At 41.2% G+C, this 23,707-nt stretch overlaps 1 protein-coding gene across 2 annotated transcripts in view; it reads right to left on the bottom strand.

Moving 5' to 3' along the window:
* SYNE2 (spectrin repeat containing nuclear envelope protein 2) overlaps window positions 1-23,707 on the bottom strand; it is a 191,358-nt gene that overhangs the window by 145,834 nt on the left and 21,817 nt on the right. For both annotated transcript variants that reach the window (XM_055716088.1, XM_055716089.1), the window contains exons 3-19: window positions 17,758-17,819; window positions 16,757-16,852; window positions 16,409-16,486; window positions 16,220-16,312; window positions 14,831-15,012; window positions 12,964-13,160; window positions 12,384-12,484; window positions 11,474-11,575; window positions 10,572-10,709; window positions 9,569-9,733; window positions 6,937-7,049; window positions 6,104-6,260; window positions 4,310-4,406; window positions 3,960-4,147; window positions 3,635-3,799; window positions 2,155-2,331; window positions 229-387 (exon numbers count right to left, since the gene is read on the bottom strand). In XM_055716088.1, the coding sequence (XP_055572063.1) occupies window positions 229-387; window positions 2,155-2,331; window positions 3,635-3,799; window positions 3,960-4,147; window positions 4,310-4,406; window positions 6,104-6,260; window positions 6,937-7,049; window positions 9,569-9,733; window positions 10,572-10,709; window positions 11,474-11,575; window positions 12,384-12,484; window positions 12,964-13,160; window positions 14,831-15,012; window positions 16,220-16,312; window positions 16,409-16,486; window positions 16,757-16,852; window positions 17,758-17,819 (2,270 nt within the window). The remainder of the gene's footprint in view (window positions 1-228; window positions 388-2,154; window positions 2,332-3,634; window positions 3,800-3,959; window positions 4,148-4,309; window positions 4,407-6,103; window positions 6,261-6,936; window positions 7,050-9,568; window positions 9,734-10,571; window positions 10,710-11,473; window positions 11,576-12,383; window positions 12,485-12,963; window positions 13,161-14,830; window positions 15,013-16,219; window positions 16,313-16,408; window positions 16,487-16,756; window positions 16,853-17,757; window positions 17,820-23,707) is intronic.

Below are 23,707 nucleotides of genomic sequence, written 5' to 3' on the forward strand. Positions count from 1 at the left end.
GTAACTACATAAAGCTATTGGTTCATAACATCATTCAAGTTTTTCGAGTTGAGATACTGATCTTTGAAATCTTCTAGTTTTTGCCCCAGAAAGAGTCTGGGAGACTGATTCCAATAGTATAAAACCTTTTCCATTTTACCTGACTGACAAGGAGTCTTCCTAATCACATAATGCTAAAATTAGAGATGTCTGTGTGTATAAAGTACAGTAACAATAAAAAAGGAGTACCTCTATTTTGCCTCTGGCTTCTTTAATTCGTGCCTGTAATCCAGGGACGTGAGAATGCTCTTGGAACACCAGACTTGAAACGTTTTGCGTCAGGGATTGCAGGACCTCTTCTGCTGCCACAACTTGTTCTCGACATGAAGTTCCCCTTGCAGCCAGGCTCTGGTTGAATGAAAAGTATTAGAAGTCTCTACAGTGTTTATGTTGTTTTACTTAAAGGAACTGAATGAAAAAGCCAGCCCTGATCATGGGTTATCAGCAGTTACTCAAGGAAAAATTCTATATTACAATTATGGTCAGTGTACTGCACTGCAAAAGCTCTGTGTAGAGAGAAAGAAATTTGCTGCCATCCACAGGGGATTCTGTTGGCTGAAACAGTCTTTCTGTCAATGTAACACCTCCCATGTCTTTGCCTTAGAGCCAATTAGACTTATTTTTTAAACAGGGTCTCCCATCCTAACAGCTTTCCAAATGAATGTACAAACTACACATTTGGATATGCATCATCTGATCACAAAGTCATCCAAAAGTAAGTATATACCAAGGCTCAGACTTTCTTGCTGAAGTACTAAAAGACAGGAAGCAGCTGGGTATTTTGCATGCAAAAGTTGTGTGTGATATTTGAATATTTATAATGAATTGTCATTATTAGAGCTGTTTTGATCTATGAATATTCAATACGTTTTCCTGTTTGGTGTTGTCAGTTAGCATTCTTCTAATGATAATCAGTGCTTTATTCTGGATCTCAGCCTATTGTACCACAGGTAATAAGCGATGCATCTCTTCTGCTCACAGACATGGAGATACAGTACGAGTCGCCTTTTTGGAGGCTGTATTTCAGGGTATCTTTTGTTACTTCATTGGTTTTAAAAAACTAGTGTCACACTGCAAAATAAGGCTTCTTTTTTAAACATATGCCCACAACTACAAAAAGATTAATGCATTCTTTTCATAGTCTCATACTCCTAATTCTGTCAACTAAACACAGAGCAAGAAGGCACAAACCAAAGTAAAATAACATTTATTCTGGCTCACAGTTATTGTAGGTGGATTTAATGTACTAAAAAAGATCTCTGTCTAATTTTCATACTTGGAGGAAGCTCCTTTTGGTGGTCACCTTCCTACCATTAGATTATACTGGCCCTGTTGCAGAAATAGCAAAAGGCAACATAAGACAGTGCTTCAACTTCTCCAATGCAAAGCTTGGCATCTTCGTTCAGTCTCACCTTCACTGGCAGGTGAAGAAAATAAACCAGAATTTCTGCTGAAACTGCTAATTTTTCCACCTGCCACCTGCTGGTGGGGGAAACAGTAATCCCTTGCAGAGAGACATGGGAAATAATAGACTACTGGAAGTAATAAGAAATATATCGGTGCTCACTGCAGATGTGTAGAGCAGCTGCCTAGAAGCTGAGATACCCAAATTGCCCAGCATGCCACTGAAAATACTTCAAGCATTCTAGTTTTTGACAGGTAAGCCTTGAATACAGCCAAGTTGTCCTAAACTTTCTCCCTGCGCTGGAGGGCAGATGATAGAAAACACTGTATGACCAGGGGAAATTCTCAACTCTACACCTTGCAAAGTTTTACTGTGCTAGGAAAGCTGTGCTAGACAGGAGGAATTAATATCACTTAAGAGCAAGCTGTTGATCAGTGGCACGAACAGCACTTCCTCAGCACCTGCTCAGCACCTGGAAATGCTGATGTTGGAAGAGTCATTTATAGCTCATCTGGGAGTGATCCTGGGAAATAACACCAAAACACTAATATGTATATGTAATGCCTTGGCTTTTACCAGTGTTACAGCACAAAATCCACATTCATTTCTGCTTCATTGATGACGGCTTATATTACCCCAGCCACAAATCCATGCTGAAAGATGAGAATCTGATGAGCAAGTATTTCAAGCAGTATTATTTCCATTTTCACCTGCAAACGTTCCTTCAGCTCAGGTTCCACAAGCCCCTCATGACTGATCTCACTCAGCAGACACCCAGCCTCTGCTGCCCAGCCGTCCACCCCTCCAAGGAGCTCGTCAGTTTTCTCCAGGCTCCCTGGAAGCTCCCTGGTCTTTTCAGCAGCACCTGTGCTCTCTTCACCACCAACCTATAAACAAAGAGCAGGGTAAGATATTCATTCCCCTCATCGGTTCACAGGGCTCTCCACTACCCTCCTGCAGACCACAGTCACCACTTGAGTTACTTTCCAGCTTTAGCACCCAACAGGGGTTGAAGAAGAGATAAATGCCAAACACATTGGTAAATAAACCACGTGAGGCTCGGTTCTTCAACCCTGAGAGCAGGTGGGACAGCATAACCTGTGCCAATATGGCCTGCCCCCTCCCCTATAAACAAGCAGCCATAGCCACACTACTATCGAGAGTAACTCCTGGGCTGCAGCATCCCCCAGTCTATGCCAAGGAACTGTCCAGGAGAACAACAGCTGGGGTTGGTCAAATCAAGACCAGGGAGGGTGCTAACAGTTTAACAATACTGGCAGTCACAGGCTACAGCTCAAGCATTTAACCTTGCCTTTTTATATACAAAAATAGATATAATATATATTATAGCCATAATGTCCAAAGCAATGCCAGAAAAATAACTCCTGAAGTCCTTAAGCCCTTGTAAGGGTGCAAGAGGCCTCTTTATCCCTGCTTTCTGAATGTATTTCCTAAAAGCATCTCTTACTAAAGGTTTTTCTAGGAAACTCTCGATTTCCTTCACCCTGGGGAACAGGTTTCCTTTGATCTTCTTGCATTCTCACCAAGCTCATCTGCTACAAAAATGTTGTCATATTTTGCCACCGTCTATTGTCACAGCAATACCTTTAATGAATGTGAATGAAAGGCTCAACTTTGAAAATTAAGAGCTCTAATACTCCCAGGCAGAGTGAAAATGTCATTCTTGTGAAAGCATTCTAGGAAATGTAATATACATAACATTAAGCAGGTTGTATAGGAATTTACAGCAGCCTAAAAACCTGTCAAGTGAGATGGTGTGAAGTCGCACAACCCTGGAAATATCATCTGTGCAGCAATAATTACTTTCTACTAGCTGAGACACAGATTATAAAATTTAGCAAAGGCTCACAAGCTCTTAACAAATTGATTATTTCTGTCTCTGAACTTGAATAAAGAGCTTCATTCTGCAACAAGACTACCTTTTATAAGTGGTTTTAAAATTTCCATTTAAACAATTGAACACTTTCCATTGTGTTATAAAGAGCATTTAACTGAGTTTAAAAGACTTAAAAATGGGATGCCTCTGTGCATTCTCTGTTCCTCCTGTTTTAAAACTAGCAATACTGAGTTGACTGAAAGATTCATTCATCTCTTATTAGCAAGCTAAGTCTAGAAAACACCTCTTTGAAGGCTGCATGGCAAAAGAGTCATATGACACTAGTAACTTACAAAGTGTGTCCTCTTGATGAACTTTGCCCATCTCCTGTTCAGTTTCTTCAGCTCTTTGGCAATATTTGATCCAACTTGCTCTTTGCTAACTTTGATAAGATAATTTCCAGCTTCATTTAAGGAACCATGAACCAAATTCCACTTTGCCAGATTCTCAGCAGGGATCTAGACAGAGACACTGAAATTGTTTAAACAGAACCCTGCCGAAAGTCTATTTCCAAAATGAAGAACAGAAAAGCAACAACAACAGCCACGTATAATGCTTTCTTTCTAGAAGGCTTCCAGGTATCTGTCTGTCATTACAAAGAGAAATCCAGCCACATACCTCTTTCAGATGCTCATCTCTGTTTTCATCCAGCCACATCTTTAGTAAGCGGATGTTTTCTGTATAATTACTCCAGGAAGACAGGACTTTATGTAGGGTGGTATTTACATTGGAAATATAGTCTCTGCACACAGAAATCTTTGACCGCACTGTCTTAAAAAGTTTGCTAATTTCTTGAGGATCTCCAGCTAGGACATCAAATAGGGAATATCGTTATACGTTTGGATGGGAACAGATGCTAATTACAAAGAAGCAGTATTTTATACAAAACGTAAGAGGGAGTTAAAACTGATGATGGCACATCGGTTCAAAATAGAGGTCTTCATATCAGTTTATGTGCACAAACTTACCGAAATCAGGACTGCTTATGTTTTTGTTTTTCAAATCTTCACAGATGTGAGTAGCAGTTTCTAGTTGCGTTTCAAGTCTCTTTTCTTCAATGAAATTCTGCCCAAAGTGAAAAGTAATTGGCATGGGTAACACTAACCTACATAAAACTAGGTAGGAAATGTAGCCTGGGATACATTTCTCTAAGTATGAGCCTATAACCTGCATCCCATCCAGCAACTCATCTGCACCCTTTAGTCTGAAACAGACTTGCTCTTTTTTCTGCTCGTGCAGAGAGTAACTTAAATGGGAACATAAATACCTGAATGCCATTGCCTAAGTCACAGCCCTGCATGAGTCAGGACTACCTATTTCAAAAATTCACAGCCCTAGGACAATATTGAAAAATGGTATCTAGAACAAGACAGGCAGAATTTAGTCACATAAGTCAAAAAAGTGATGAAAGTGAAAGGTGGGTTTCTCTGCATGCACAGAAATACCGACATGCCTAGTTCCTGCCACAGATCAAGTAGGATCCAAACTGAGGATGGAAAGGCTGAGGGAGGAAGAAATGAGAGCAGAAAAGGAGACTCGTGCTTTGAACATTCACCCAGGGAATGAGGGTTGATCCTCAGTCCCTCTGTCTGAGCTGCATCTCACCCCAGAGCTCCCCACTCCTACAAATGTATTATCCAGTGGGCTACAAAACAACCCCTCCTGTGGCCATGACAAACCTAGGCCACCACGCCACCACTCAGCCAGGACTGCACAGCATGGGACCAGAAGAGCCAGCAACAAGCCTTAAACTCCTGGGGAAAGCTCTATATTCTATCAGCTTGAGAAAGATCGCGAACCACAACTGCAGAAATAACATGATAATAAGTATTTAGGAAACCAACTGAACCAAGAAACTCAGTGCAGATTAACTCTGTACTCCCATCTCACCACAGGGTAAGGTTAATACTGTTCAGGAAAACTGGTATTTTACAGAACCTCCTGTTGCCTCCTTCCATAGTTCCGAGGCTGGTGAAATTCCCACTCATTTAGCTAGGGATTGGCCAGGCTGAAAAGCTTCAGAGAAACTCTTTAGAAAATCCACTAAGACGGAATTCACAAGGAGTCCCATTAACTGGAGACAGGGCAAAACTGATGGCATCAGCATTTTCATCTCTCTGCCACTATCCTTGATGCAGTATTCTTTGTCAGTATTTGGGCTAGGGTAATCCATCCCCTACTATAAGCCTACATGTGGCATTATTTTAGTAACTTGAGTCCAGAAGCTGAGCTAAGCACAAAACGTAACAAAATAAGACAATTCGTCATATTCACCCTGAAGGACAAGGGGGTAAGGAAGCTGGGAAAAGGAAGAGACAACAGCAAAAGGCAGTATTACCCAGCACTGTGAGCAATGTTTGTTTTTGAAGATAGCTACTACTGAACTGCCCCAGAGAGGTTGGTATGGATTTGTGCTAGGGAAGGGGTGCTACTGCTGGCTCTATAAATAGTCTAGAAAGAAAGAAATCTTCACAATAAAGAATAAAAAAGGGCAGAGAGAAGATTACAGTCACAGCTTTCTCTACTTCTCCAAACTGAAGAAAGAACCCTCATTCAGAGCAAAATGGGAAGACATGGAGGGGAAAGAAAGCTTCCATGGAAGTCTACCTGTCCTTTGATTAAATGCCAAATCTCACAAGTCTACCACGCTTCTGCCAACTATCACAGGATCTTCAGATAAGGACAGACACAAGCTTGAAGCTCAAAGAGAGGTGGGAAAGAAGAATTATTGTCTGGGTGTGATACATATATTTTAAACTTACATTCCAATTTTCCAGCAGTGATTCCACGGACTCTTTTGACCCATATTTCATGTCTGAAATATTCAGCTTTAACATCACCTCATTGGCAATGGCTGAGCACAGTCCATAGTGGTATTCAAGAAAGGTGCTGGACCTTGTGAAACTAATATTGCTGAATCTGCAAACGGTGAAATGTTTCAAAAGTTGATTCAAAATCATTGGATGTAGAAGACATTAATCTATAAGGTTTCTAGCATAAAAACTCAGAATTACATATATGTAAACATTATTTTGTTAGGACAGGAGTAAAATTTTAAGATAACAGTTCATATTTTTAAGTAGCAACAATTTTGAGTCAATACTGACTGCTCAATTTATAAAAAACCTTAAACACCCAGAGAAGGGGCATCTGCCATCTATATGTCATAGCGTCTCAGGTTACCGACACAGATTCGCTGGTGATTTTAGAAAATATCCACCAACCGACATATGGGGTTGCACAACCTGTAGATCTCAGTGATGTTAGAAGGCGGAAATTATTTTCAAAAATGAGAGAATCCCCACCTCCAGAGAAATCTGTACATTCAAAATAGTCATGTTTCCTACCCCTAGTGGGTGTTTCCTATCCACACTAGCAAAGGGCATCTGAAAATGTTCTGTTAATGAGCTCCACTCTGTACACTATGTAATTAGACATTCATTGGACCAATAAGTGACTCTGTGCTTAGGTGTAAAATGCTCTTTTTCTGCAAGGCATAAATAAATTATATGCTTTGTTTCAGAACAGCTGAGCAAGTCAATAGCAGAGCTAGAATACAATGTAGTCAAAGTAGAGGGAATTTGAGTATCACAACCTTCTTTTCATTTCCTCTAACTTTTCAGGCAAGACTAGCGGCATACTCTTCTCATCTTCATTCTTAAATGACTGAAGGGTGTCCAAGTGAGAATCAAAACAATTCATCAAGCCCTGGGGAGAAGAAGACATAGTAAACCAGTCATTTTTATTCTAAGTATTTCATCTGGGAATCTGCAAGTCACGAGCCATTTGGGTGAGAGCTATTAAGAACTAGTCAGCACAAGACAATCTTCCAGTGTCTTTACTCATCAAAGTGTAATGGAACTATTGATCTCATCACCTTCTAAAGTGTATGTTCAGTGCAGTACTATCTGATTTCTCTTACCACTGTGCATCTAGTTAAATATAAGGAACATGAATCTACACTACCCATGCTCTCAGTTTTTTCTGCACTTTCACTGTCACCTTTAGGACAAAAAAAAAAAAGTGTCATTGTAACAGCTTCAGTACATTAAGTTGTTCTGTGCTATGTGTTAGCACAGAGTTGACAGCAAAACCAGATGCATAAACCTATTATGTCACACTTATTTAATATGTCATTTGACTGCTCAACAAATTTACATCTAACACCATACTGATAGCATATCACATTAACTCTCTGATGACCAGTATCACATGATTGAAAACTATTTTACAGCCATGTGTCTTAGCACCAAATTCCCTATGAAAAATAAAATGTAAAATGCATTGCACAGAATATAAGCATATTCATAAATGGCATATAAAGAAATATGCTAAAAGTTCATTTCTGTGTAATAAAGCCTGCCACAAAACATGGTAATGGAAATGGCAAAATCCTGGGGCAGCCCACAACCCCCAATACTGCACAGATTTTAAACACTTTGTGTCCTGGTTTCAGCTGAGATAGTTAATTTTCTTCTTAGTAGCTGGTCCAGTGCTATGTTTTGGATTTGGTGTGAGAACAATGTTGACAGCACACTGATGGTTTTGGTTGTTGCTTGCTAATGTTTATACCAAGTCAAAGACTTTCCAGTTTCTTGGTCCCTGCCAGCCAGAGGGCTGGGGGGGCACAAGAAGTTGGGAGGGGACACAACCAGGACAGCTAACTCCTACTAGCAAAGAGGATATTCCATACCATATGACATCATGCTGAGTATATATAAGCTGAAGGAAGTAGGAGGAGGGGGGGACGTTTGCCATTATGGCATTTGTCTTCCCAAGTAACTGTGAGGTCTGATGGAGCCCTGCTGTCCTGGAGATGGCTGAACACCTGCCTGCTGATGGGAAGTGGTGAATGAATGCTTTGCTTTGCTTCGCTTCGCTTGTGTGTGTGGTTTTTGCTTTACTTATTAAATTGTTTTTATCTCCATCCTTGAGTTTTACATTCCTTTCCAATTCTCCTCCCCATCCCTCTGGGTGAGAGGGAGCAGTGAGTGGCTGCATGGTGCTTAGTTACCAGCGGGGGTTAAGCCACAACAACTTGCTTTTGTAACCTTACAACTATTCCAGTCAGACAGTTATGGACATTGGTGGGTAATTTCCTAGACTTTAAAAGAAAGTAAATTTTCCATTATAAGGCACCACCTTGTCAACAAGATCCCCATATGAGATATACTAAAAGGACTGACTAAAGGAAGGCGGGGGTGTGTGTGTGTGTGTGTGCGTGCGCAGGGGGGGAGCAGAATTCTCAGCAGAATGTCTTCCCATCAGGAAAAGTGGATTTGACAGAAATTAAGTATCTTGGGTTTCTCCTTCTTCAGGAACTTCATGATTTTATCTACATGTTCAATGGGAAAAAAGAAACTCCTAAAGCAATGACATCTCTCTCTCTGTCTCATTCTTAGAAATGCTTTAGCTACTTCAGCTAAACAACAAAAATCACAGATCAAATTGCTTAAGTCTGGCAAAGCTGTCATCAGTTAAAAAGCCATCTTGTAACAGGAACTGACTAGCAACAGTACAAAAACTGGTGTTATTAAGCCATTCACAAGAACCTCTGTTTCCCATTTTTTCAAATTCACTTTAAGGACATGTCACAAAAACATCCAACTTCCCCTTGTTCATTAAAAAAGTACAGCATTATGATGATCAACCAGGCATCACCACAGCTACTCTTTTCAAAGTTTTCACACTCACGAGAATGTTTAAACAATTATCTACATAGAGATTTCAAGATCAGAACAGAAAACTCGCAGGTACCGAGGTATCAAAATACCTTTCATTGCATTGAACGGAATTACACAGCGATTCGGCAAATACTTAACTCTAAATACACAAACTTTGTGAACTCACTGGAATGTAACCCTGAGCCCAAGTGCTTTTCTGAATAGGTATGCAGTAAGACTAGATCTAAAGATAAGCATGCAATTACCTTGTGTTATTACTTAACAAACAAACAAGTTGCAGGAACCACATAAAAGAGACCATAATTCACTCATTCAGATAGTATTCAAATTTAATCTCACCCCAATGAAGTCAGAAACCTTCCTTATAGAACCATGCAGTTATTTAATTAAACTCATCATTGTGCAAAGGTATGTTCACAAGAGCTTTTCATCTTCAGAAGATAAGCATATCCACACCACTTCCCAAAATGTCAAATAGCAATTCCATAACAAATGCTTTGCTAGGTCAGACTGAAGCAGAATGTTTCTTTGTAATCAGCATACCTTAAATACTACAATTATTTCTCTGAAGACAAACATTGCTTTAAACGGGTCCTGCAAATCAGGCAATTCTTCTGCCAGCAGATGTTCTACCTCCTGAAGCCAAGCCTCAATGCTATCCAGAGGGGAGGGCAACATCTGGTCCAGCTTCGCTTTCCATTCATTCATCTTAAAAATGAAAACAAGTGATTACATTTCTCACTATTATTTTCTTCCCCATCCCCAAGATACTGATCCCAGAAAAAACAAAACCAACACCTGTCACTACTCAGAAAAGGAGCTTCCAGTGAAGTCAGCTGCAAATCAGCCATGTTTACCTGAGACCCAGGTTTGCTCCCCAGCCTGCAATCTCTGTAACACTGCAGAGAATTTGGCAGTTACTATCCTTGGCTGGTGACAATGTTGAGGCTCAGCAACGGGGAAACATATAGAAAACCAGTTGCAAAATAGAGGGGAAACAGGGATGCTCTGGACAGCTTTCCATCATGGGGTTAATGGAAACATCTCTTCCATAAAGAGTGATTGCCAGCAAGGCCAAATACATCCCCGCTTGCGGCAGAGGGAGGCAACACAGCCAACGTCATTGCAAAGCACTGACCAACTAGATCTCACTATATCACCATCTCTGCTATGAGAAAGAATATATTAACAGACTTTGCCCAGTTGCATCATTATCTGAACCATAATTACATCCCAAAAGAACCTTTTAAGCATAAATAGGCCAAAAACTTTGATTAGAAGACGTGGGCTGTTTTTTGAAGATGTCTCACAGTCCTGAGGCTCAGGAGGCAGAACGGTAACAACACATAGTCACCTTCTGCCTCTTCTTGGGCACTGTACATCCCTCAGTTTGTCTGGACTTCAGGTTCAGGGTCAATACCTCTTCTATCAATCCAAACAAACATCACCCCTCTGCTTTTCCCTGGGCGAGTTCCTGGGGTAGACTTAGCCGCCTTCACCCACCATACTCAGGCTGGTAATGAGGTGAGCTAGAAACGCCTCTGACCTGAGAGATCAGTTTGTCCCACTCTTCCCTCATCTGCTGGTGGCCTTCACTCAGCTCAGCTTCATTTCTTTTAGGTGACAACACAGGCAGGAAGGGTTTTTTTTCTTGGTTAAATGCTTCCATAAAGGACATCATTTCCTAAGGATAAAAAGGAAGAGTAATTTGTAGAAGACTTCAGATGGAAGCTCATGGAGCCAAGTACTGCCTTTGAACACACTGGTATGACTTCCATTAACTTCAAAGGGTGTGATGCATGGAAAGGTAAGATAGCAGGAAAGAGGCCTATTTCTCTCCAGGCAGTATTTCAGTTTGAAATTATAGGTGCCATTCACTAGCAAGATCTGTATTTAATATAACGTTAGTGCAGTCAGGACATGGTTCTCCCCTCCGACCAAAGGAAAGGGAAAATTATTCCCCTCATATTCCCCACAGGCCATTTTGTTACAAACTCGGGCTACAACATAAACCAAAGGAAATTCTACTTCAGCACAATCTACAACCAACATTTCAACTACTCCTCTACAACATTCGGCTAGCAAAACCTACTGTTATTATCACAGAAATGACAAAGGTAACCCTGTAAAGGGCCTATGTGCTTTAATCTTGTCCAAGTCTTCAACTGTGTCAATTAATTGAAAGACATTACTTTATTCTCTCAAAAAAAACCCTTGCTCTGCTCAGAAACCAAGCAGCATAGATCTTTTTCTTAACAGGAAGAATTTTACCCTACCCTTCTCTCAATCATATGAGAGCATTTACCAAATTCATTGTCAGGTTTCCAACTCTTGTTTAAAAGTGTATTTAACACTTCAGTTTAGGCAACGAAGATGAAAAATATTACAAATATTCCCAGAAACATAGCTTCTTTTCACAGAAGCAGTTAAATATGAAACGTAACTTACTTTGTATTTCTGGTAGTGTGTTTCATTCTCTGTGTCAATCAGCAACTGTGCTAACTTCTTCTCCTGTGCAGCTAACCATCTCGTGGCCTCTCCTACTTTTTCCTGGTAATTAGAGCAGAAAATTTCATTTTTCCATTTTGCAAGCCTTGTTTTTAATTTACATTGTGCTATAAAACAACACACATTGAGCATATGATAAACCCCGTTCAAAGCTACTGAAAACAAATAATAATTCCTGGGAAGTCTACTGAATTTTGCGTCAGGCACTATTATAAGAGCAAGGCCAAAGTTTTAAACCTGGCACCTGGCTATATGAAGGCATCTTAAGAGAGGAGCCTGACTGCAGTCCTACTGAAAGAACATTATCAGTATGGAGATACACAAATAAAATTAATACATAAACTATCATAGGAGAATACAAGGAATAGAAAACTTGGTTTTCCAGCCAGTGTGATGAGAGTGACAACTTTTGTCCACTCTACATGTGAGTTATTAAATTTAAAGCTGGTTGTTCTGCATATTTGCAAATCTGTCTGCCTCTACCCCAGTATTTACATACACACTTCAGAGCACTCATGAGACAATCAGGCTTGAAAATGTCCTCTGTAATAGTTAAATGTAAAACCAAGACAACCTCCACAGCAATTCCACCTGTATCATCAGAAAGTCTCATCACACTGAGTCTTGACTACCACACAGGAACATCAGAAAGTTCAAGCCAATTCAGCCCTATCAGTAGCCGAATCAGAGGTTCTACAATCTAATTGCTAGTGAGTCTGGTTATAAACTGGGCAAAGAAAGTACTAATATTCTTGGCATCCATGATGCACATTCATTTGAAAATACCTCAGTGATAAACCACATGCCATGTCTTTTCCAACCTGAACAATTCTATGATTCCAAGACATACCTGCGTGTCTTCTTCAGACTCACACAAATTCCTGGAGTATTGCAAAAACTGAGCCACATAAGTCATGATTGATTTTTCATCCGGATCCATAATGTCAACATCTACAAGAGCCAATGCACCATTTACATAGTTATGCAGCCTTCTAGGCCTGATCACATAATTACACCCTATACTGCAGTTATTAAAACACATTACCATAAACATGTTTATTTTGCAAGAGCTCAGTTAACATACCGTTGACAGAAATTAATATGTAATGAACATTTCTTTTTTCCTTGGGAATATTTTAATATAACATGATTAACTAATGAAAAAGTTTCTCGCATGAACGGGAGAGTTTCATATCCTTTCTTCTGCATATTGTTCCTGCATTTGCTGCCAATTCAAAAATCCTACAAATCTTAAGTACAGTCAGTGTTATAAAATAAAGAACCTCAGGTTCGAGCATTACAGTAAAAATCAATGTTCCATTTCAAAATTAAGCACAGTCTTACTTGTTCCTGTATTACAAGTCAACACATACAGGATTATATTAATTGCACCCCTGATAACAAAGACTAAAAAAAAGCAGATCATTTACCTTCGGGTTCAAGAAGCCGTGGAATATTCAGCTCCAGTTCTGCTATTCTGAAAGCTTCTTTCAGGTTCTCTTTATTGCTTCTAGCTTCTGCCTTCTCCAAATCAACTAGACCTGGTCGTAAGGTTTGGATGATGGCTAAAAAAGGCAGTCCACTTCGCCAGCTTGACTTGAAATCAGTCACATTAATAGAGCCATACCTATCCCAAAAATTATTAGAAACAAAATGTTATAGCCTATTTCCTCAGATGTCCTAAGTAAAAATTCAGAAACAGAATATAAATTAGTAAAATGCAGTATGAACCGAATCCAAGGAGTTATATAGAACCTTGGCACTGAACTTCTGCAGAAGCTGGGTCAGACAGCAATACAGCCAGTACTACCGATCACACGAAGTTATACATTTTTATACTGTCTTTGCAAAATGATTCAATGTTTTTATCTTATGTTGCATTCTGAAGATAAAGCCTTTCTGATCCAATATTCTTGCTGAACATCACCTTTGTGCTCAGTATCTGTGCATTCCATGGGACGGTAGAACACCAATCAAAGTACTGAAGAACATGTAGGTATTTGTAAGGGCACCAAATACTGGAATCACCTCTGGCATTTTACAAAATCCAGACCTCAAAAGTGATCTATTACTGCAAGAAAAGTATTTCAGTTTCTCTGATTTACCTTAGTGTCTTTAAAACATCTTCTATTAAGCAGTGCCTGGACAGTGCTGTGAGGTGCCCAGCTCTGCAAGCCATAGTGAATTCTGGGACAAGTTCCCAGAAACAGCCCATATGAGTATGTTATGACATGGAAAAGATGTGGGGTTTCAGGTGATCAAATTTAGTTACAAAACAATGGGCCAGGACTTACAAGATTTGTTCTTTTACCAAAAACTATAGCATTCACTGATAACAAAATCATTCAATGTAACCACTGCTCAGAAGGGACATTACAAAACAGAGAGCAATATTGCTGAAAAACAAAGACAAGGAAAAGAGGAAAATTAAACGGACAAAGAGCTGTTTTTTGCATGCCAATCAATCTTGTCCTGATAAAACACAGCTAAAAGGGAAACTTCAATGCCCAAAACCATTCTCCCAGCAGAAAGTGTCTGATGCGCTGATGAAGGCCTTTATTTCCCACTAACAACATGGAATATTAGTAGGATGTTATTAGAACATAAAGCAGCCAAAGCGCTGGAGAGAAAGGGCTGACATTATTGTAACACACATTTGAAATGTCCTGGAGTTAACTAGTAGCCCTTGAAGAAATTGGAAAACCTGTCCTTCCCAAGAAATATCCGTATCTGCTCTAGGTTGTGTGCTATGAATACTCCTACTGAAATCAACAGAGCTGTGTGTACATCAAGCATGAGGAAACACCTTGTCAGAACTGGGGACTAAGACCTCTAGGACTAGGGTCCTTCTTGGGGATCATGCAGTGTTTTGACAGAAAAGCAGGAGATATGGTAATCTTAGAAATTCTACGTTTTCCAGTTTAAAAAAAAATAATTATTGAAACTTTGTTAACCTGTGCCAACCACAAGGATTAAAACTAACAAGTCATGTAAACATTCCACGAGACTTATTACAGAGATGCCCCTAAAAGAGAAAAGCCAAACAACTCAATTTATGTTGTGGTATTTTACTACTAGGACTAGCTTCATGTCATTATATTTAAAGGGATCATGCCAAAACATTTATGGCCTGATTGATGCTAAAAGCACTGGTAACAACATCGGAAATCTAAAGGATTTTCTGCTAAGCTGTCACTAAGTGATGTTAAAAAACCAGGGGAAACTATCACCACATTTAGAGGAAAGCAGTAAATACAACGTGTAACATACTATTGGTGAGTCTCGGGTGGAACTTACAGTGAACACTGTTCTTTTGCCCACAACAAAAGAGCCTTTGTAGCAGAGATCTTCCACCGTTCCTTAATTTTAGCGCTTTTTTTAGCTGATCGACTTGCCTTTGGAGAGGAGTCAACAGCACTTGAACAATCAAGTGAAGGCTGATTGTAAGTAAAAGCAAGTGTCCTGGCAAGTTCTTCAATCTATCAAAGATGATGGGAGAGTTAATCAGGCTTCAGTGAAAAATTACCAAGACATCAATGGCAGAAAAAAACAGTGAATTAGAAAGGATTCAGTCACAGCTGTAATAGTAAGTTCCCTGCCCCCAACGTTCAGATCAGGTTTTTTTTAATCTGTTCAACCTGAACTATTTCATGCTGAATTCCCATCTTTAGGTGATTTTTTGACAGGAAATACTCACCCAAAGACTTCCATGTTATACTGTGGGTACCAGCAATGGCATCAAGGGACCTCACTCAATGTGCTTTTCTACTCCTACCAGTGAAAGCAGCCAGTGGCAGCTGTGTTCTCTGCTGTCAACACTGGCAGGTATTACACACGCTTAGAGTTTGTCTGAGGTGCAGGAAAACTTACTCGATAGACCTCAGAGATCTACATCTGGTTAGAGAAGCTTGGTTTAGGTTAAAAGATAATGCACAGGCTATGTGCAGCACAAGAATCTTTAGCACCAAAGTATCTTCACCAAGAAAACTCTGGGCTGCAATACTGTTAAATAACTTTGCTTCTCAGTGCTCTCCTGAGCCCAAATCACTCCCAGTGCACCTATGTTAATTCACTGCTGGGCTTTTGGTCAGAGACAATTTGGCTCCATCATCCCCTACAGTCCTACAACATGATTAAAGCAAGGCCCTGTGCTTTCAAACCTTCCCAAGACCTCACGCCACAGAAGATGCATGCTCAGTAACTCGTATAAGAAACATTGCTATGACAGCTTTCATGTTATTTCAGGCACCTGGTACTAAAAAAAAAAGATAGCAAGAATTACACATTGTCAGCACAGCCAACACTGAAGAGGGGAGCTGCCTCTGAGGGAGATGGATATGAGCCATTTTGCACTGTTTGCTCTGTTTGGAGCTTAATCATTACAGGCCTTCGACAGACAGGCAAAGTTTAGCCTATTTTTTAACCGGTTACTTTAGAAAAAAATCTCAATATCTTTCCTTCCTACCATTTGCAGCTAGATACTGTTCAGCAGGCTGTAATGCATCATCGCATTGGTGAAGCAGCTCAGAGACACAGGGAAGACGCACTGCTGTGTCTCTTCCCTGAGCCATAAGTAAATAATCTTCCTCTTTGTACTAATTCATCTCATCTGGCAACCACGTAAATCAACACGTTTTTGTGCTTTCCTCCTCTACTAAAACTCTCTTACATTGCTGAAATACTTACATGAAAATGAAATATAATTGTCCAAATCAGGCCAAGCACAATGGAAGGTTTTCCTTCAATAATGTCAGCAACATGAATATTTATGAGCTTGAGCTAGGGGAAAAAAAAAAAAAAAGGATCATTGTTAACAAAGAAAATGTTCCACCAGCTAAACTGGCTTTAGTTGTGAATTCTGAAGTTAATACTCACTGATCTGCTCTTTAAAAATGTCAAAGCATTTTCTATGTTACTTCTACACTGAAAGGTATTAAATCCTTTTTCCCGTGGCTGTGAAGCAAAAAGAACAGGTTACATCTGCAGTTGTAAAAAATCAATTTTATTTTATATTTTGACAAGGGAAGTCCTTCAAAAATGCACAAATTACTTTGAATCAACTCATTTCAGCATGTTTCAGTATCAGCAGTGTAAGAATAAGTAACTTGCAAATAGCTCTATGACTCCAGAAGGATCACCCATATGATTACAATTAAGCATATCCAGAAATCTTTGCTAGATTTGACAAAGGACTGAGGTAATATTTTTGTTACTCTGTCTTACCAGATGTTGCCCTGAAAGCACTTCCAACAGATCCAAAAGCAAATGTCCTTGCTGTATGTCTGTATATAGGTCTGAGATAACAGAAGGAGGTGTATGCTGCAAAACAAATTTTAATACTTGTCACACCATCTTTCGTCATTTTGAATTCAACACACCACAGAACATCTCAGACTGTTACTAAAAAATGTTTAGCATCCTTTATTTTTTCAATAAGCTGAAATATAAATTTTGCATCTAATCAGCCATATCCTGCTTCTTCTGACTGATTATTGTTTGTTTCTTATTCCTCCTTGCCCTGCCTCTGTGTTTTATAAGGGTTATTTTAGGCCTCATTTTCAAGTATTTACACTTTTTAGGGAGGTATGTGGCAAAAGCCCCCAAAACTTTGAAAAAGGGAAAGTTAAGAGCAGAGTTAATCCACATTTTGACTTCTTAATCAATGTACCCCAAGTACATATCTGACTATAGAGCTGAATAACTAAACGCTCACTCTCTTCACCCACTTTTGGACAACACAAATCTAACATGAGCTCAGCAGCTTCTGGTCAAGGAGGGACCAACACAGGATTTTTTTTTTTTTACCTGAGCAAGTCAGAGCCCCAGCACATACTGCATGAGCTGCTTTGTGAAAGCTTAAAAAGCACCTACACTACTATGTGTTTTGTCTTAATAGTTACCACTCATTCAGGTCATCCCATTAAATTCATGTTCTTGGATTGCATAATAGAATGATACCTACCTAAACATAGTAAAACTAATCATAAATACAGAACCTCATAAAACCCTGAGAAGTGTGCCACGATCCAGCACAAGTACGTTTTACCACATCAGCAAGAAAGATACTGTCATCTACTTAGAAACAGTCTCTTACAAATGTCCTTAGACAATCACCAATACAATTCTGTTGCACCTATTAAATAGATGCCCTCCAGGGGCTACTTTTTCCAGTTGGTGCCTAAAAAGGCAAAAGGCGCCTCTTTTCTAAAGAATCCCCTTCTTACCTTTGCCAATACTGAATTTATCCAGCTAGTGAAGGTTTTCTTCTGTGTAAGCTCTCGCTGCACTGGAGGGAAAAACAAAGGTTAACGGAAAAAAAATGTATCTGGTTTTTTTCCCCAACTTTCTCAAAAAGATACACAGCATCCATCTCAAACCTAAGGTCTGTTCTTCCAGATATTAAGTTACTATTTAATACTAGTTTTTCTCAACTCTTATTTTAGAGTTGATATTTCCTTGCTTGCAGAGATGATACTGCAAGGACCTCTACAAACATCAAGCATATTTCCACATTGGATGCAGCAAACAGCAATTAATGAAGGTTTTCTCAAAAGCTCAGCAAATGCAAACAGCAGTGTGAACACATCATTCTACAGAGCAATACATCTAGAATAACTCCATTCATTCCTAAATGTTCCTTGAAAGACCCAAGGCTACCATCAGTACGAGATCTATCTTGAAATTTGGGAAAAGCCAGGCATGGTGTTGGACGATGAGACCACGATGGAGGCTGTGGTTAGGCAATAAACGCTAATCTGTCGGTGAAGCCACATAAAAGCATGTCTTCGCTAATTGAAGGGCTGAGGAGAATTAATAGGCCATCATCGGGTAATATATCCTCTAAAAGCATCCTTTTCAGTGCTGGGCCCTCCCTGAGGTATACAGACAATTAATCCAGTCAAAAAGGGCCACACAGGTCTTAAAATAGGAGGGAGGAAGAAGGAAGTGCTTGGACCCCATTGCCCCAGTAAAAAACAGTTAAATGGGACTCAAAGCATGACCCGGTCACACAGAGATCCAGCCCTTCAGGGTGGTACACAGTGATAAACTATCAGCAGTCATGAAGGGAGACGGGAAGTTGGTTAAGCCCATATTTGAAAAATCAGAATATTTAAACTGTTTCTTGTACCAGAGTAGAGATCAAGAGAGGGGGCTTCTCCATGCCTTGTGGGTAGCAGAGACAAAAAGAAGTCTCGTTGCCCCAAAAGGTGAAGCAGAGCGTGAGCAGCAGAAGCAGACCAGACCAGCTCCCAGGCCCCGGTCACAGCCTGTGGATCCCATGACTCCCCAAGCCCATGCTCCCTCCCAAAAAACCACCCCATTCCCAAGCTGTACTACCACCAAAGCCATGTGTCCCTGCTGCATGTCTGTACACAGGTCTGAGGCAACAGCAGGAGGTGTGCCACCAGCAGCCATCGCAGCGGCTCCTGGGAGCAGGCGTGAACACAAACTCCTTTTTCTCTCCCTTTCCACATTAGTTTTCACTGCAAGTGTTGGGGTTGGCTTCCCAAAAACAGGCCAAAGTGCAGCACTACCACCCTGGGGAGCCAGCCTGGAGCTGCGGAAGGGCGGTCATCCCCTCCTTCTTCCCCATTTGAATTAAAACCCAAAAGGCTGCACTGGTTTTTAACAGCCCAGACATTACAAAGCAAGTCAAATAGACTATGAACTGAGGGAAGGCAAGATTACAGTTAGGAGAGCTGATGTTTTCGTTGCCCAAACCACCATCTTCGGCCTGTGCCAGCTGCACGGCTCTCCCAGCACTTCCCTCTGGAGGCTGAGGCGGGTGCCAGCCCCCCCATGCATGGCCACAGGCAGCCACGCCAGGGGTCAGCCTGCAAGGCTCCTGCCTCTCACTGCAGGCAGCAGAGAAGCAAAGCCTGAGAGGTGGCAGCAAGCTCCTCTCCCCACTGCATCAGGCAGCCCGGGGAAGAGTCTTGGGCCACGGCAACATAGATGCTTGGAGCTCCTGCACACGAGGAGACAGATGGACCAGGGGATGCCAGCCCACCACCCTGCTGGGGAGTAGGAGAGGACAGTGCATGTCCTGCAGCATGGTCCCAGGGCAGTTCCCCAAGGGCAGTTCCTGGAGAAGCAGCGAGTGGTAGGGCAGCATGCACAGCCCAGGCCCGAAGGGAGATGGCAGGCAAGGCAGCTGCAGGGGTACTCGCTGCCCACTTCCCAGCTGGGCCAAATCCTTCCACCACATGGGAGAGACAGCTGGAGACCAGCCAGGCCATCAGCTTGCAAAAAGAAACAAATCTGGGAGATAGGGTGGGAGCAGATGATCCCCTCTGCCCCTGAATGCATGCTCTTGCACAAAAGATCAATGTGGAGGCAAGTTTGACATCATAAGGCAAATGCAAGACTACTCAGCAATAGATGTGTATGTTTCTGTAGGCTGGGCAGGATGAAAGATACCAAAATTATCAACACCTTGGGGGAGGAAAAAAAATCCTGACTGCCCATGAAAATGAAAATGCCATTCAGAGGAAAATGTCCCACACTATTACGCCCTGGGATTTTGTCAAACACAAACCCCAGTCCTGGGTGGCTTTCCATCATCCAAGACAGCCTGAAGTACTTGCCACGCAGAGCTTCAGCAGCTCACAAAGCAGAGCAAGCTGCTCAAGGGTAATGCGGCCTCCTGTTCCTGACCCCACCATCCGACACACAAACCTTCTTCTGCTTCACTGGGTGCTTGAGCAGCAAGAAAAACACTTGAGTATTACGTGTGTCAAGGGCTGTTTTGCATCCGGTAGCTAATGCATCTTTCAACAGTCCTCCTCTGATCTGCAATACTATGATCCTGTCGGAGCATGAAACAGTCTATTTCCCCTGCTTGCTGGATTGTTTTATGCTTCTTTTTAAATATCACCAAGATAGTGTTGAGCAGTAAGATAAGGGCAGTCTCAAAGACACGGACACAAATGCAATTTTAAAATTCTCTTTCGTTTGGAAAACAGAAAGTAAGTGCAAACATGCCACACAGACCACTCAACATTGCAACGCTCACAAGGAGGACATAAAACAGCATGGAGATACTGGCTTCATGTTAGCACAGGACCCAGCCACACCCTTTGGTTGAATACCTGTGCAGGAGCCGTTCCAGTTACCTAATGAGCGATTACTGCGTGGCTGTGCTCATTTTATCAGGCAGGCAAGGCTGGTATTGCTGGCACTTGAAAAGGGACGGAAAGCAAATATTGACCACTTTGGCTGACACCAGCGACTCTTCCAGCTATAGCTCTTGCCAAACACACACTACTGCTACTGATTTGGAGAACTTTCTTTTGGGGTCAGTTACAAAAAATGGTTAGGATGAGGACATTTGGTCTTTTCTCGTTGAATGTCTCCATATTAACATACTCCATTATGCAATATGGGCCATTTTGTGATGTGTGTTGATTCATGTGGGCAGCTCCTCAGGCAAATACGTCACCTAGCACAAGGCAGTTATTTCACTGCACAACCTAAGCACACCTCAAACCCCCTCAAGCTACAGCCTCTGCCTAGTGCAACCCACCAGGCTGCCTTGCAAGCAGCTGCCATCTCAGCTGCAATGTGACTTATTTTCCTACCCAAATAAATAATAGTAATAAAATCTCCTCCTGAATTAATAACAGAACTCCATCCTTGCCATTATTTCCACGGACTGTAGTGCAGCACTCCGTTTCCATCCAGACCACACAATGCACAGCTCAGTACAGATGTGTTTCTGGCACCGTGGCAGGCAGTTGTATTGCAATTTTCAGGCTGAGTGTGTTTTCCCTCCCAGCTCCCCTCCGACTCTCCTGCTCAGAGGCACTAATGATTTAATCAAGCTCTCAAATTCTTATCTCTACCATGTGGTTAATTAATACGGATTTTTATTTTTATGAGGATGAATGGATTCTTTGTTAGGCTTTTTTATAGGACTCTAAGTGACCTTGGTTTTCCCTTGCCCTAGTTTTCAAAATGCCACTGACCCAGAATAAAAAAGCTATCAGGAAAAAACTGATCATTTCGTTCACTTTGGGCCAAAGCTCACCAAGCCAAAAAGTGGATTTGAGATAACAAAATAAGAACATGCTAATCTGAAAACAGCCAAAATCTATCACATTTCACCCTGTGCTTTAAAGTTAATCTTCAGAACAACTCTTTAGGGAGGAATAACACACAGAAGCAGCGTGTCACGTAGGCTAGCCAAAAATCAATACACGCTGCTGGACAATGACTGTTTTACCCAGTAATGAGCTATCAACAAGTGCTACGAACCACACTAATCATTAAGGGCTGGAGCATAGGGACACAGCAGGAACCATGGTGGTGCTGGAGTCTCCCAGGAGGAAGAGAAGGGGGCAGGAGCACTGCCAGCTATAGTTTCACTCTCACTCTTCCTTAAACAGTGATACAAAGAGCCAGACTTAACATTAATCTCCTCTCTGCTGCCTTTCATGCCTCCCTTTCTGAGGTGGGAGATGGCAGCTCCCAGGAAAGCACCTTGCCAGGGAGCTGGGGGAAGCAAATCATAGCAGAACAGATGTACCCTGTCTGTCCACCTCACCAAACATCACCAAACAGCGAAGAGGTTTTATTCTATTGTAAGGACTGGTGCGTCACTGCCAGTGAACCATTTACAACTGTGTGGCTTTTTTCTTTTAAAAAAAAATAATTAAACAATTGTTTGAAATTAATGAGTGCAAGCCTGTCTGTCATCTTCCTATCTCTGTTTTGCCACAAAGAGTTAAGCTCTTGTGTATGATATTTTTATATCTTCTTTCCATCATGCTGGTCAGCTGAGGCTGTATCTACAGCAGGATGCAGTGAAGCTCAACAGGAACAGATCAGCAGATCAAAGAAGCTGGCAGTCAGGATGTAGCCTACCCACAGCCAAGAAAGGTTATGTTGGACTACCTCTAGCCTGAATGACCACAGTCAGCCATGGTACCTTCTTGGAGCATTTGTTTTAGTTTCATCCAAAATAACCATTCCCACACTCCCTGACGGCTCAGCAAAATGAACCAAAGCATGGTCAGCAAGGATAACTGGGAAAGCTCCTTTAAGACAGCACTGCTGATAAGAACTAAAACACCAAGCAGGTACATGCTGTAAGTGACAGGAACTATCAGAAGAACTGTTAAGTACTTGCCAAGCCAGGGAGAGGGTGAGCAATTCACCCCTGAGCCCTTTACACAGTCCCTTCCCTTCCACCCACTAACAGTTTCATTTTCTGCAGACAGGAAAGCAGGGAAAAAGGAGTTATTTCCAGCATTTATGTTCAGCAACATGGTGTTAAGCAATTAAAAACAAACACAGGTTTTTTTTGTCAAGATTATGAAGTTTATCCAAAACCCAGTGAAGGTGATGAAAATAATTCTACAGTAACAGGTCTTTTAAATCCAAGTATCATATAAATATTAACTAATTAACTACTACCATGTCTGTGTGGCAAATGGGAACTTTTCTTTCTACACTATTCCTTTCAACCTCCTTTTCCTTTTGTAAACAAATTATCCAATTTACCAAAAGTGCTGCTAACTCAGGAAGCGTGCTCACATCGAGTTTTGCCCTCCTGGCTTTCTTAAACACTTGCTCTTCTCATAGCCAGGATCCTGGAGCTGCTCTGCTCTGAATCACTACTGTCTTTATGGCCACAACAGCCCATGAAGTGAGGCACTGCAGCACTTGTGGGCATAGACAGAGGATGCAGATTAAATTCTTAAAAGTACTAAATCACATCATTTAGATATCAACATAAAGATAAGGGCTTAAGTGGCTTTTCTAACGTTTTAAAGAAAATCCACAGTGAAGCTGGGATTTCAGTGCCCTGTGTGGGTGGCTCAGAAGCCATCCACTCCTTAGACATTTTAATGGCAGATTTTAACCAGTTAAAGCACCTGATAATGCCTTTAACAAACCAAAATTTATCTAGGAGGAAACACATTTATACAACTATATAATCTATTTTTTCATTAGACATGCGAAACAGACCAAAATGTCCATGACCGATTTTTTTTTTAGGCAGTGTCATGTATCAATTGCCTCTCCAGTGCCATCAGCCCTGTCATGTGCCATGGCAGCTGCGCAGTTAGGGGAACTGCAGACCAGCTCCTCACTGGGCAGCAGGCAGCAGAAACAGGGCATAAATTCCTGTGCAGCTCCTATAGGAGCTTTTTGGTTTGTAAAAGCCAC

This window comes from Falco cherrug, chromosome 7 (assembly GCF_023634085.1).
Source record: "Falco cherrug isolate bFalChe1 chromosome 7, bFalChe1.pri, whole genome shotgun sequence".
Classification (NCBI taxonomy): domain Eukaryota; kingdom Metazoa; phylum Chordata; class Aves; order Falconiformes; family Falconidae; genus Falco; species Falco cherrug.